The sequence below is a fragment of the Cottoperca gobio genome, chromosome 1 (genome assembly GCF_900634415.1).
Source record: "Cottoperca gobio chromosome 1, fCotGob3.1, whole genome shotgun sequence".
NCBI lineage: Eukaryota > Metazoa > Chordata > Actinopteri > Perciformes > Bovichtidae > Cottoperca > Cottoperca gobio.
The window spans coordinates 5,500,564-5,513,176 of NC_041355.1; the positions used below are offsets into that span (position 1 = coordinate 5,500,564).

The 12,613-nt window shown below is 40.8% G+C and overlaps 1 protein-coding gene across 11 annotated transcripts in view; it reads right to left on the reverse strand.

Annotated features, from left to right (window-relative positions):
• The window catches only part of fbxw7 (F-box and WD repeat domain containing 7), a 100,614-nt gene that overhangs the window by 45,503 nt on the left and 42,498 nt on the right, over positions 1 to 12,613 (reverse strand). For 3 of the 11 annotated variants that reach the window (XM_029441248.1, XM_029441235.1, XM_029441227.1), the window contains exon 1: positions 10,306 to 10,982. The exons of 6 other annotated variants lie outside the window; for them this stretch is intronic. In XM_029441248.1, coding sequence (XP_029297108.1) covers positions 10,306 to 10,533 — 228 coding nt within the window. In that variant the 5' untranslated portion in view covers positions 10,534 to 10,982. Of the gene's footprint in view, positions 1 to 10,296; positions 10,983 to 12,613 lie in introns of those variants that run through there. 2 more of the 11 variants (XM_029441217.1, XM_029441240.1) reach the window with 2 other exon arrangements.

The following is a 12,613-nucleotide window of genomic DNA, read 5'->3' on the forward strand; positions in this document are numbered from 1 at the left end:
GTGACACAAACAAATGAGAAAAGTTTTGCTACGTGTAAAGCATTTATAATGGTGACATCGACTTGAAAGAATGCATGCAGACAGCATGTAAAGATAGAAGAGCGCAGAGCGCGCGGTGGTCATGAGGAGGTACTGCAAAAGTCATAAGAGGATGGGGATGTGTTTTAGTTTATTTATTTATTTAGTTATGTTCTCTTTAAAAAATGTACACAAAAAAGATTTGTTGTTCCGAAATAAGTAGCTCACGTTTTGACAATGGCAGCTTTTTGAAACAGTACGTGATGGAGAGAGATGTTCAGGCGGGAGGGAGTCGCCTGTACGGAGACTGAATGTGGGGCAATGAACTGCCCGTCCCGTGTGAGGAGGGGGGGGGGGGGGGGGGGGTGTTGATTCTGCTCTTCAGAGAAAACCAGGAGTCTTCTCTCCTCATGGTAGGAAACATTCAGTGAATCAATGAGAGAAAGAAAAGACTGCAGGCATCGGAAGAGAGAATGATTAACTTGATATAATGTGGTAGTCAAAGCAAGAGTTTTATGTTCAGCGAGTCAATATTGTGCTAGGCATGCAGCCACCTTCCCTCTGTTCTATACCCACAGAGGGCAACAGGAAGGGAGCTGTAACTTCCACACCGTCGTACTGTTAATGACACAAAGGAGAGGTGCGTCCTTGAAACACTAGAATGCCATATTTCTGTACACCCTGAAGGATTGCATATTATTCTTTGCCATCCATTAATGGAGATGAAACTCTCAAAAGTAAGAACTGCAGGAGGAAGAAAGCTTTAACTGCAGCAAGAACATTCCTGTAATTAAATGTTATGAGAGAGTGTTAAGTATGATGCTTTAGGGTGGCAGTCTTTCATACATTATTCTCTTCTACTCTAAGATATTAGTTCATTTATCCTTTGGCCATACCGTATTGTGATGTGATGTTTGACTGCTAATCGTAGAGAATATTCCAGCAGAGAGGGACCAAAGGGAGATGCTCAGGTCTCTATTAATAGTCGTCTGAGTCACCGCATTTACATTAGTAGGAGCATATTTACAGTAAATGCGTGAACCTCCTCACAGCAACAATGGCGTGATGTTTCGCATGATTAAATGAAAGTGAAATGGAAAGTCAGAAGAGGTGGAGGAGGACCAATTAACTAATTAACCATTTTGAAGCTTTTCATGCAATGTGAGCAAACGGTAAAGAGAACAATAACAATCTGGAGCTCACACGTTTGGCTGCTCTGACAACAATCCCTGTTTCCTCATTCATTTCAATGAGAGCTACACGTTGGTAGTGCACTTCAGAAAGTCCCTACTGCTGTTATTGTTCTGTGTTTCTCGTGTGTAGCGCAATGCACTAAGCTACAACTGCATTTTGTTGTGCAACCCCCGTGTTGCATAATGACAATCAACGATCCTCGAGTCGGTTCTTTGCAACATTACCAGCGTTAATTCTTCCGTTTACCTAAAGAACGCCATGACCGAGGATCCAATGACTGCCGCCATGATAACTTCGCATCTCGCGTCTCATAGTATGATAAACCCCGGTGCAGTGTTTCGGAACGTGATAAGCCTTCAAAGTCATTGATGTGCTCCTCAAACTAAACCTCCTGGATCATATTTCGTTTTCTCACCGGTACCTGCGGCAGTGCAGCCCCTTGTTTTTGTGCTATATTTGGTCTGAATACCCGTCAGACCTGGAGGTACAAGTACACCAGAGCCAAGGTCATTTATAAACTGCACAAATTATAAATATGGATGCCATGGCCCCAACCTGGCACTCATCCATCATCTCTCACACTGTGCACGCTGCTAATCAATGTCACATGATGAGTCGGGTACAGTATCTCACAGACTGACTGAGGCGTTACTGTACATCTCACAGGATATTGTGTTTGCTTTAGATAAACTGAAAGATTTCTCTTGTTTCAACAGACAGTCCAAAATCCTCAAGTTTACAACAGAAGACAAAAAGAAACCAGCAAATAATCACATTGAGAAGCTGGAAACGGAGAACTTTAGCATTTTTCCTTAAAATGTTCGTCAAAACAGACACATTTTGTGTAAATCAATAATTATTAGAAAGCTAAATAAACTTTAACTATAAGCCATCGGGTTAGCTGAGAACAAGGCTCTTTTTCTTGGCTCATGAAAAGTTGGTGATTTAGAGATTTTCACAGATTAGTTCTGATATTTTACAATCATGCAACAGCTAGAACAGTTATATATAGTTAACTATAGTTAGCTATAGTTAATTGTTTTTCATAGTCCTGTGTCTTTGGGCCTTTAGAGAACGTTCTTCAGATATAAATGTGTCAAATTTCCACATAATACTATTATTTTACAAAACACTGTAAACATTATCTCTCTATAAACCAAGACTGAATATTTGCACCCGACGTGGCCTCTTTGTCTTGTTGCCTTGATATTAAACAAATGTTAACAATACGGTTTGCACCCCAGCAGAACTGTCCTGTATATCAGAGCAACATTTTCATTCAGTTCACTTTCTGAACAACAGACCTGTGTGTGCACACTCAAAAAAAAACCTTCATCTTCCTGCCATTTAAGTAATAAGGAGGCGCTGGATACTTCAACAACAGCAGGTGAATATTAAGAGGAGGCAAGATCAAAGTTTTGTCTTTACAAATCGTCAATACGGAGAGCTTTAGGGTGTTCCAACAGAGTAAAGCTGTTCTCTAAACAGACCCAACCTTGTGTGCTTTCACTTTAATGGTTTCTGTAATATGTTGACACTTTGAGACACTTTACTTTTCTGATAATAAAAAGATGATGGTTGCCACTGCCTGTGTCTAACATATAACTAGCCTTCACATTACTAATAACTTTAACACTGTGTAATAAAAAGCAACCTCACAAACTGGCATTAGACGGCGTCAATTTTGCTGTAATGTGACAGTGCAGGAAGTCACGGACTGCAGCAAGTGTCCGGACAGCACTGCTGTCCAACAGAAGTGCACATCAAAAGCAGCGAGACCACACACCGACTCAGACAGCAGGGTTCAAACACAGATTAGACAAACTATGCAGACGGCCGCATCAGTTACAGCCAGTCAGCTATCCATTCACAGGCTGTCTTCACTGATGACCAGATTACAGCGAGCAGGACTCTGTGAAAGGCACAGGGCGGCTTGTTGAAGGTCAGCACTTAGAACCGTGATACAAAGACAGAGAGGAAGGGAGCGGACGCGGTGATTCACGGTTCACATTTGTAAAAAAAAAGGAGGTAAATCACAGAGAAGTCTGTTTGAGCGGCCGAGGTATGGTCACTGGTGTTACAGTGATAAACTGATCAGTATGGAGGGTTTATGTCACCCACACACATACAAACATACAGGAACTTTAACACAAAGAGTACAAACTGAATCACTTGTATTTCAAATCCTCTTGAAGACCGAGTATTTCTCTGGAACATGAAATATTCAAATTTTAGACAAAAACCATCCTCAGCTGTTATTCATAAAGAGTTTATCAGAAAGAAACACACTCAACGATTCTGCTTCATCAGGGTTGTATAGGGAAGCTATACGGAAACTGCATTTAATATTCAGTTCAAGTTACATGTTCTATGCACATCCTTATGTACGACACACAAGTAGCACAAACAACTAGAAGCAGACGCCTCAATGAGCGAATCAATGGCGCTTACAATTAACCCATTTCATATGAGAATCTGGTGCTTTACAGCCCAGTCACAGTGAATAGCAGCCTATCGCTGTGTGAACTCACCTGCCATCTTGCCACCCAAGTGAGATTACGCTATATTGGATGTGTCTGAATTAATGCAGTGTGAACCGAGGGAGAACAATCCCTTGAATTATGAATTTTGTTTTGTGGGGAAAAGAAATAATAGACAGCTTAGAAGCGTGTGATACAGACGGCAGCTTAGAGAAAGAAAACTAATATTTCAAACATCTAAGAGCTCGAGTGTTGTCGCCGTCACGGGAGGGTTGACCTTTTCAATCAAAAGAAAGTGCTTCTTTTTTTTTACACCACAGCAGATTTAGTGCAGTGGGTAATAAATAAACTGGTTTCCACAAGAACAAATGCACAAAAAAAAAAAGCATTGAAATGTAGTTTAACCTCACGAGCTGGCTGCCCGGGCGGCCGTTTCATATTCAAGTGCATCGATTGGTCCAATATTGTTTTATTATGGAGCAAAAATGTTTGTGCCATGCAGCACAACTGAGATGAATAATTTAACTGGAGGAGTGATTTGTTTGTACGTGTGAAAGCGTTTAAGAGGTTTGGCTTTGCATTACATCTTCATCTAAAATGTTTAGGCGCTGCGACACTTTCCCAAAGGAAGAGTGTATCATTTCTCAGCTAGAGTATCTAACAGCGTGGGAAATGTCAGTGCCTTCAGTCGGCCCTGTGGCAGGTGGGAGCACATCGCTATCCAGTATGCAGAGTCTGTATGTAAAGCACAACAGTACAACACCATACACCCCCCCCCCCAGCTTGAACTCAGGAGGCATTTAGCTCAGGCTTAAATTTCCCATGTCAAAATGCAAAGACAGATTTGACATACTAACTATACGAGCAGATATTCAGAAGGTTATCACAATACATATTTACTGTATACAACACCTTTTATTTTTTTAACTGCCATTTACAAAGCAGAGTAGCTTTTTCAACTAAATAATCACAGATTTCGGGCGTGTTATGAGTCTCCATTGAAATCGGGGGTAAACAAATGGCTCATCTGGGTGCTTTGGAGATAGTTGACTGGATCCGTGTGCTCCCTGGAATGGGACTGCTTCTCAGAATAGCCGATAGCAGATGCCTTCCTCCCCTCTGTGTTATTTGGAGCCCAAGGGCAATGGAATCCAACCGCCTGCAGTGTACTGTGATGTGGTCCTTAGTTCAGGACAGAGAGACGGGTTTGAAGTCCGGTGGACAAAATCAGCCATCTTTTGATCATTGCTGGGCTTGGTAAATCAGGTCACCATCAAGGGATGACTCTATAGACACCTCGTCTGACACTTATCCACTATTCTAAACCAACAAAATATGAAATAAAACCACATTATTTTCTAGTTCTTTGGGGGATAATGCTGTAAAATGAAAATAGAAAACTTGCCTGAAATTGCAAATAGTCAAACACCAAACTAAGCAAGGAATCTCACTTCAGCGTCATGCCACCATTACTGCAGTGTTTCCATGTATTGCATCAGTAAAACTTCAAAAGAACAAAAATAAATATTATAATTAGTCTTCTTGTGCTGTCAAACCCAATATTCTACATTTGGCGATCCAAAAACAGGAGAAAATGGTTAGAAAGGCCCGAGTGATGGTGTTTGCACGATACTGTGAGGGGGAGTCTTACTTTCTTTACAACACTTATCCACAGAGACCGACATTAGTAAAGGCAGCTGCTCTTCCAGGGCAGCAAACTTATCTAAAGTGAAACACTTACTGCTAATGAATAAAGAGTGAGTCAGGTAGGAGCAGCAACATTAATGTAGCACAGAGACGTTTAAAGTAAAGGTACTGCTAGTAAGATTCATTTACTTTTATTTAATAGTGCTTAATATGGAGCACATAAAAACCTGCATTGCTGCTGTTGTTATGAGACTTTCAGTATTTTAATCAGGTGCTTGTTACATAAAATGTAGTGTTTGCACCAAACCCCCCCCCCCCCCCCAACAGTTGTGCTGCTTGTGAAATTGTTGCTTCAGCTAATATTCATTTTACCGAGTTTACTGATAAGGTAACACTGTTTTGTTATTTCATTTGACAAGCTACTCAACCAAAGGCAACATTGAAGTACTTAGAAATGTGCTCAGATAATCACAGTGGGAGTTTGTATCAACAGCTTGCATCTTTTGCGAAACAAAACAAATGAAGACAGAGCAGCAAAGATGATTGTGATGCTAAAATAACTCTGCATAATGAATTAGCTGAGGTGATTTCAAGGTTTTGTTGATGGAAAACAGTTGGTTTTGAAATATGAATAGTAAAGATAAACAGCACTTGAGCCGCGATAAGATCATCTGACTCGGTAGTATCAGGATCCGTATCATGTCACCCTGGTTGTCACATAACGGACAGGGACAGACAACTCCAATTGAAAGTGAATACGAATGTCCTCAGTGTATCCAGGAATATGTTCTCACAAATAGATGGTAAAAACAAAACGGTGCATTAAAATAGTGACAGGTGGCTTCTTGATGTCATTATGAAAGTTTGATTCAGAACTGCATTCACACTCACTAATTAACTGATACAACTCGGCTTTCAGCTCACACATTTGTTCAAGATCTTACTCAACCTGTTGACAGTAAAGCTCGGTGGATCAGACCAATGGGCCACCAGGATAACTCCGGCTCACAGTCTTAAACTGACGACTGAAAAAAGGCTAATAAATGAACCAGACAATGCATAACAGAGCAAACAACAAACAATAAAACACAGTAGTTGTGTGGTTTTAATTAACGTGTCTGTATAGAAAACGACAGGAAACCCTGAGGCTTAAACTCTCTTATAAAAGTTGCCACACACACACACACACACACACACACACACACACACACACACACACACACACACACACACACACACACACACCACCTGCTCCAACAGCAAATGCATCTTGCTGATAATACAGACATAGCTGCCCTGGGCAAGTCCAGATCACCTTACTCAACAGGCCTGCAGTGCAGGGTGTGGTAGGTGAGAAAAGCAATACCGCAACTAAAATGTCCTGCGGTTAATGTTCTATATCTTGATCGCCATCTCCTGCAACAGCTGGATGCCAATTTTGGCTCCTGGAAACACAGTGTGGCTTCTCCTGGTCAAGTTTTGATTGGAGATTGAACCTAGGACTATCTTTATCAGTACAGTAGGAGATGTTTTAGGCCCGGTGTGGATCTCACTTTAGAGCTTGGGTGGGTAGGACTGTAATAAATCCGTCCAATCGGCCTGCCTACCTGCGCACACTCTGCCCGTGCACTCATTGCACGTATTCGGAGTCTTCCATGAGCTGCTAGCTTGACAGCAGTGAGTACCAACACTATACTTTGTTCATTGCTTACGTTCATAATGATATGTTTACGTTCAGAATAACAATTTTGGTGGAGGGGCTTTGGAGAGAGGCCTAAAGGGACGGGCTGTCAGTGTAGATTTAGCAACCTTTCGAGCTAGTGCTGCTAGCTACTTTCATTGGAAAAGAGTTGGCAACATTGGGATGGGTTTCTCTGTTGAAACATTTTTAAAATCTAGATCACCGTCTCCAAATTAAAAATAATGTCATCCAACAAAGTTTAACGGAAATTGTGCCACTAGTTTTTCCGTAATGCTGCCGACAAACAAACTGAACCAAAAGCATACCCTCCTTTGCAGAAGTAATGATGAAGCAGACAATACAAGCTACAAAATCAAAGTTGAAGCATTTAAAATGTATTTTACAGTATAGTTTGTTCCATCTGAAGATGTAGTTTTAGGTGACTTAAATTGGTACCATACTGCAGAGACCCTGGGAAATCCCAGCTATGCCATTCACTGGAGACAGCTGTCACACGCACAGCAGAGCCTACGTGTCCTCCTGCTCTCCATCGAGCAAAAACCTCAGGATCTGGCCTTGTGGGACCTTCCATTTAGTTCATCCACCAAAACCGACTTTGTAAACAAACTTTAAACTCAATTTCCTCCTTTTCTTCAGTCTAGAGCATTTGAAACAATAAAAGCAAATCATCTAGAGTAAGTATGTAAGTGTTTCTAAACACAAACACAGATGTCTTAGTCTTATCCGCTGGAATACAGATGGTAGAGTTAAACACTTTAACTCCAGGCATAAGCCCAACTGTGCTTTTATACATTTCTTTCTTGTTTAACAGTCAAATCAATTAATATCCAGCTGAAGACGAAACCATCTCTTTACTGCGGGGTTCCTGAGAATATTGTATGTTAATATTGTTAACATATGGACAGAACTTAATTCAGTGAATGAGAAATGAGTCAGTCGTGTCTCAGCTATCCATAATCAAGACGAAAAGTTAACAGGCATGCTAGAAGCTCAGCTAAAGCACAGCTGAGGTGAATGACGTTATTATCGTAGGTATTTGGTCATAAACCAACGAGCGGACAAACGTTGGAGGTCAAGACAATATGTCTTTGATGCTAAAAGGTACGACTACATACTAAATTATACAGGCTATATGTAGAGATTTAGATCAGCTATGATGCATAACAAGGTAACGTTAAGAGGTTTCCCTCTTTGTTTGTTTATTCAATGCTACCTTGCAACAAGGATTTGACATTTTTAAGCTGTAGCTGGGTTAACCAAAGAAATCTCCTGCCTCCGTCTCAGCTTATCCTTTGAACCTGCTGTTTAACTACTGCATAAACAGCACTGATTAAAACTAAATCACCATAATAGACCCTTTGTCTCAAAACGCTGGTTAACACCACGGCTAGATTTGATCGGAAAGGAAACCAAGAAAGGAAAAGAGGCACGCTGACACTCCCCTGTCATTGTGACATCTACCCGGATTTCTATTTTAGTATATTCCACAACCCCTTCTCCTCACGACCACATCTATCTTCATTTGGTTTTTCTGACACACTGGAGGTTGATATTTTTAACTGCCCATCTTTAATGTCTCATGACATTAAGGAAACACGGTCAGCACTGCGGTAATTCAGAGGTAATGCAGCCCGTTGGTGTCCCTTTCGCCAAGATGTTTAATTCAAATCCTGAAAAGTTTATTTAAACATCTACTAATATCTGTCATACGTATGTACGGCAGATATATAATATATAAAAGCAAATACATGTTCAGTATAAGAAAGCTAAAAATAATTGTTTCATGTCTTATACATTGTAATAAACCAAAACTGAACTTCAGTGCGCAGACATATAATATATAGATTTATTTTTTAATGTGGAATTTTCTTTTTTTCCATGAGGAACATAAGCGTTATATGTAATTAAACTATCAAATGGCAGCATAAATAAATGATTTGTCTAAATAAAACGAGTATATTATTTAATCTGCACGATATTAATATCAAATAAAATGTGGAACAATTTTGCGAATGTGTCGTAACTTTAATCCATTCAATCTCTTGATGTTTGAACGTTAGACTGCCAGTGACAAAACCTGAAGAAATTAGAGTCATCTGGAGGGTTTATGTCGCTCAAACACTGCACTGGGTTCGTTTAGGAAGCGTTTTACATGACATAGGAGTTTAATCTCATTATTTTCCAGGATGAGTTAATTCAGTGTTAAAGGAGACTTTACTTGTGCGCAGTGTTACGGTTACGGGTAACCTCATTCGCTGTCAAAGATGAAGGGATTACTAATGTCATAGTTAGAGAGCACTGATGTTTTGAAACTGCTTCAACATTAAAACTTGCTCTAACACAGAGTGCAAATGTATATATTATATAGTATAATACAAACATACTTCCTAATTAAAACAACTAAACCGACAATGACCTTAAATAGGCATGAACAAGTGATTTATGTCAAACGAAGGAAACTGTCCTTCACTGGCCACGACGACTGGATGACATTGACGGATATAAGCTATTTATTTCATTTAAATACATTGCAAAAATAAACAGATTACGGTATATGAAACTCCTGTGACTCCATCTATAATAAACAAATGATTCTTAAATCAAAAATATTCAAGATATTAATAATTGAACATAAAAAACACTATTTTGTGATAATTACCTTATTAACTGCAACTAAAGAATGTATTTTCCTATTTTCTCTCCAATTAACGGATATATACAGTATATAAATGTATATCTTCATCTAAAAACAACCTAAAAATAGGCTCATTGGCAACGGCCTTTTTAAGGTTATATGTTGGCGACCGTCTGCCATTGGTGGAGCCGTGGCAAGCAAACCTTTGTTTCTGTGGTCGTACGATTGAAGGACATCCGACAAAAAGACAAATCTAGCCAAGATACTTTATAGAAGTCATTCCCGTTCAAACAAGTCATCATTAAAAAAAGAACATATTCTGCGTACTTGTTCTGTGCCGGTGTTACTTTACATTAATTTGACCGATTTTAAAATCAAGCACAACTGAAAAACATTCATTCGGGAGTAAACATGTAGATTTCATTGCGCTGCCAAAACAAACAAAAAAGGCAAGAATTAAAAGTAGCCAAGTAACTTAAATTTTGATTTGCCACTTTGATAAAGCAGCGGTTACACAAAGCGACAACAACCCAGTTGAAAGGTGGTGAGAGATGACCTTTGACATTTTCATGCTCAATGGATTAACCCAACCCAACCCGTATGAGTGGCGTTGTACGTACAATACTCACCCGTCTGCGACAGAAAGGCAAACCCTGGGCAATGATGTTGATGCTAAATATCTTGAGTACTTTCTGAGGCGGTAACGGTTCCGGGGGAACATCCTTGGGGTCTGCCCGGTCAAGTGGCTGCTTTTCCAGCAGCCTGTCGGACGAAGTCTTCTCTTTCCCAAAGGCAACATTTGGCATCTTTCTCCGAGCACCAGACGAGAAACGGGAAATAGGGCAATGCCTCAGCATTGCAAATCAGGCCGGCTACTGGATCATATCCCAGAAGAAGCTCTGAAACCTGGCCGACTATTGTCACAAGCAGATAAATTTTCTCAAATGAATGTAGAACCTTCCTTGGACCTCATAATCATTGTCCAGACGTCTCAATACTGCGCTCGCTCAGCCTCCTTCAGCTTCACCTACCTACTCAGAACTCATCTCCCTGCTGACTGGCACCCTTTAAAATATCTCTGGGGTGTGAGGTCACTGTTGCGTCCAAGCCAGGCGGAGCAGCTGCCGTCAGGGCCTGAAAAGAGGATGGACCAACTCAGCCTCTCCCCCCTCAGACAGGCACTGTGGAATCTGCTCTCATGACCCCTCGGTGGTGGAATGTGTACCAGCAGTCGTCCGACGCAGCCCACGTGTCCGGAGAGCTTCCTCATTGTGGTCATTCTCTGACCCCCCTCTGGTCCTCCTAACTTAGGGAACTACATCATCACCGAGCGCAGTTAACTTTACGCCATAAGAACTGTCAGCATACAATAAAACAGCAGATTACTATATCCTCGTCTGAATCCCATTTGTCAAGTGTAAAGCTAGGATTAGTTTTATGCTAACCTTTTCTGACTACTCCATGAGCCAAGGTGTACAGGAATGTCAGTAACTCTGTCTATGTCAGCAAAGAGGCTGAGGATATTTCAGGAGACGATCACACAACAGTTCAATGTTAGTATGTGTGACACATGCACTTAAACAAGGATTCACTTGACCAAGTGTCAAGAAAGATGGACTATCAAAGTGTGTTATGCAGCTACAAAGAGAAGCATTTTAATTTAAACCTTGCAACACAAAGAGGCACACGTGAAGTGAAGGTATAAAAAGGTGTATAGGTAATGTAACAGCATGTTGAGAAAAGTTATATAGTTATATACACACACATGTCGTTTTTTAATATCTGAAACCGTGTTATTTGTGCTGCCGCATGTCTTGGCCAAAACACTCTAAAATTAAAAAGTGCTTATTCTCACAGAAAATGAATATGCAGCAGAAAACCGCAGACAATCTGTGATGAATATGGATAAATCTACCGTTAGAGCAAGTGGCAAGAGACAGCCTTCTCTGTGTGCATTTAAATGTCTGAGCACATGGTAACAGAAAGACCTACGGGGCTTAACCTCTCTTCTATTCTCACATCCACCATTGTTTGAGGAGGATTACAGAGCCAGAACATCTATCAGAGTAGACTGAGGGCCCTGACACACCAGGCCGCTGGACGCCATTGAGTGTTTGTGGCAGACCAACGCCCATAGTTTTTACAGTATGTTCAGCACAATTGGAGCAAGTTGGCGCCTTATCGGCAGCTGTTCAGCCAATTGAGCATGTTGAACAAACAGCAGAGGCTGTTGGTGAGAGAGCGCTCCCTGAACATCCGACTGACCAAATGACTGAGGAAAGGCTGCACTAAATGGGTAAAATCATTCTTCCTTTCCAACTCTTGATAAGCACAACACCACATTATGTCAACAACTGTCCAAGCAAGGCAAACCTTTATAGACTTCCAGGTACAGCTTTTAAATCAATAATATGCCGGGGGGGGGAAAGTGGTGTGACAATATCTTTCACTGATTTTCTTTTTATTATTATTCTTAACATACGTTTAAATTACATTTCAGTTCAATGAAACACTCACCCCCCTTGGCATCGTGGCTTGCAGTGGCTACAGTTTATAGTTTGGTGGTGTAATAATGTACTACAAATGGTGATAAAACACAAAATACCGTCTCCATTTACAAAACACAGATGCAACCATGTTTCCCTGCGAGTCCTGACGATCGCAGCGAAGTAAGAAGCGGGTTTGAATTTGTCCATTGTGCTGGCTTCAACCATACCTCATCAGGAAAGCAGAATATACTGCACATGCTTGAGCTTCCCATCTACTGTAATAATTGCAGTGTGTTCACGTGTGCGACGTTTTACAGACAACTTCAGGGCAATTTGTTTGATGAGTTGAACTTTGTTGGCACTTGGTCTTTGGGTTCGGCCTGGCGTGTCAGGGCCTTACCGCACCTCTGTGCTCCGAGACAATGACTAGAGAGTACTGTCTTTCAAA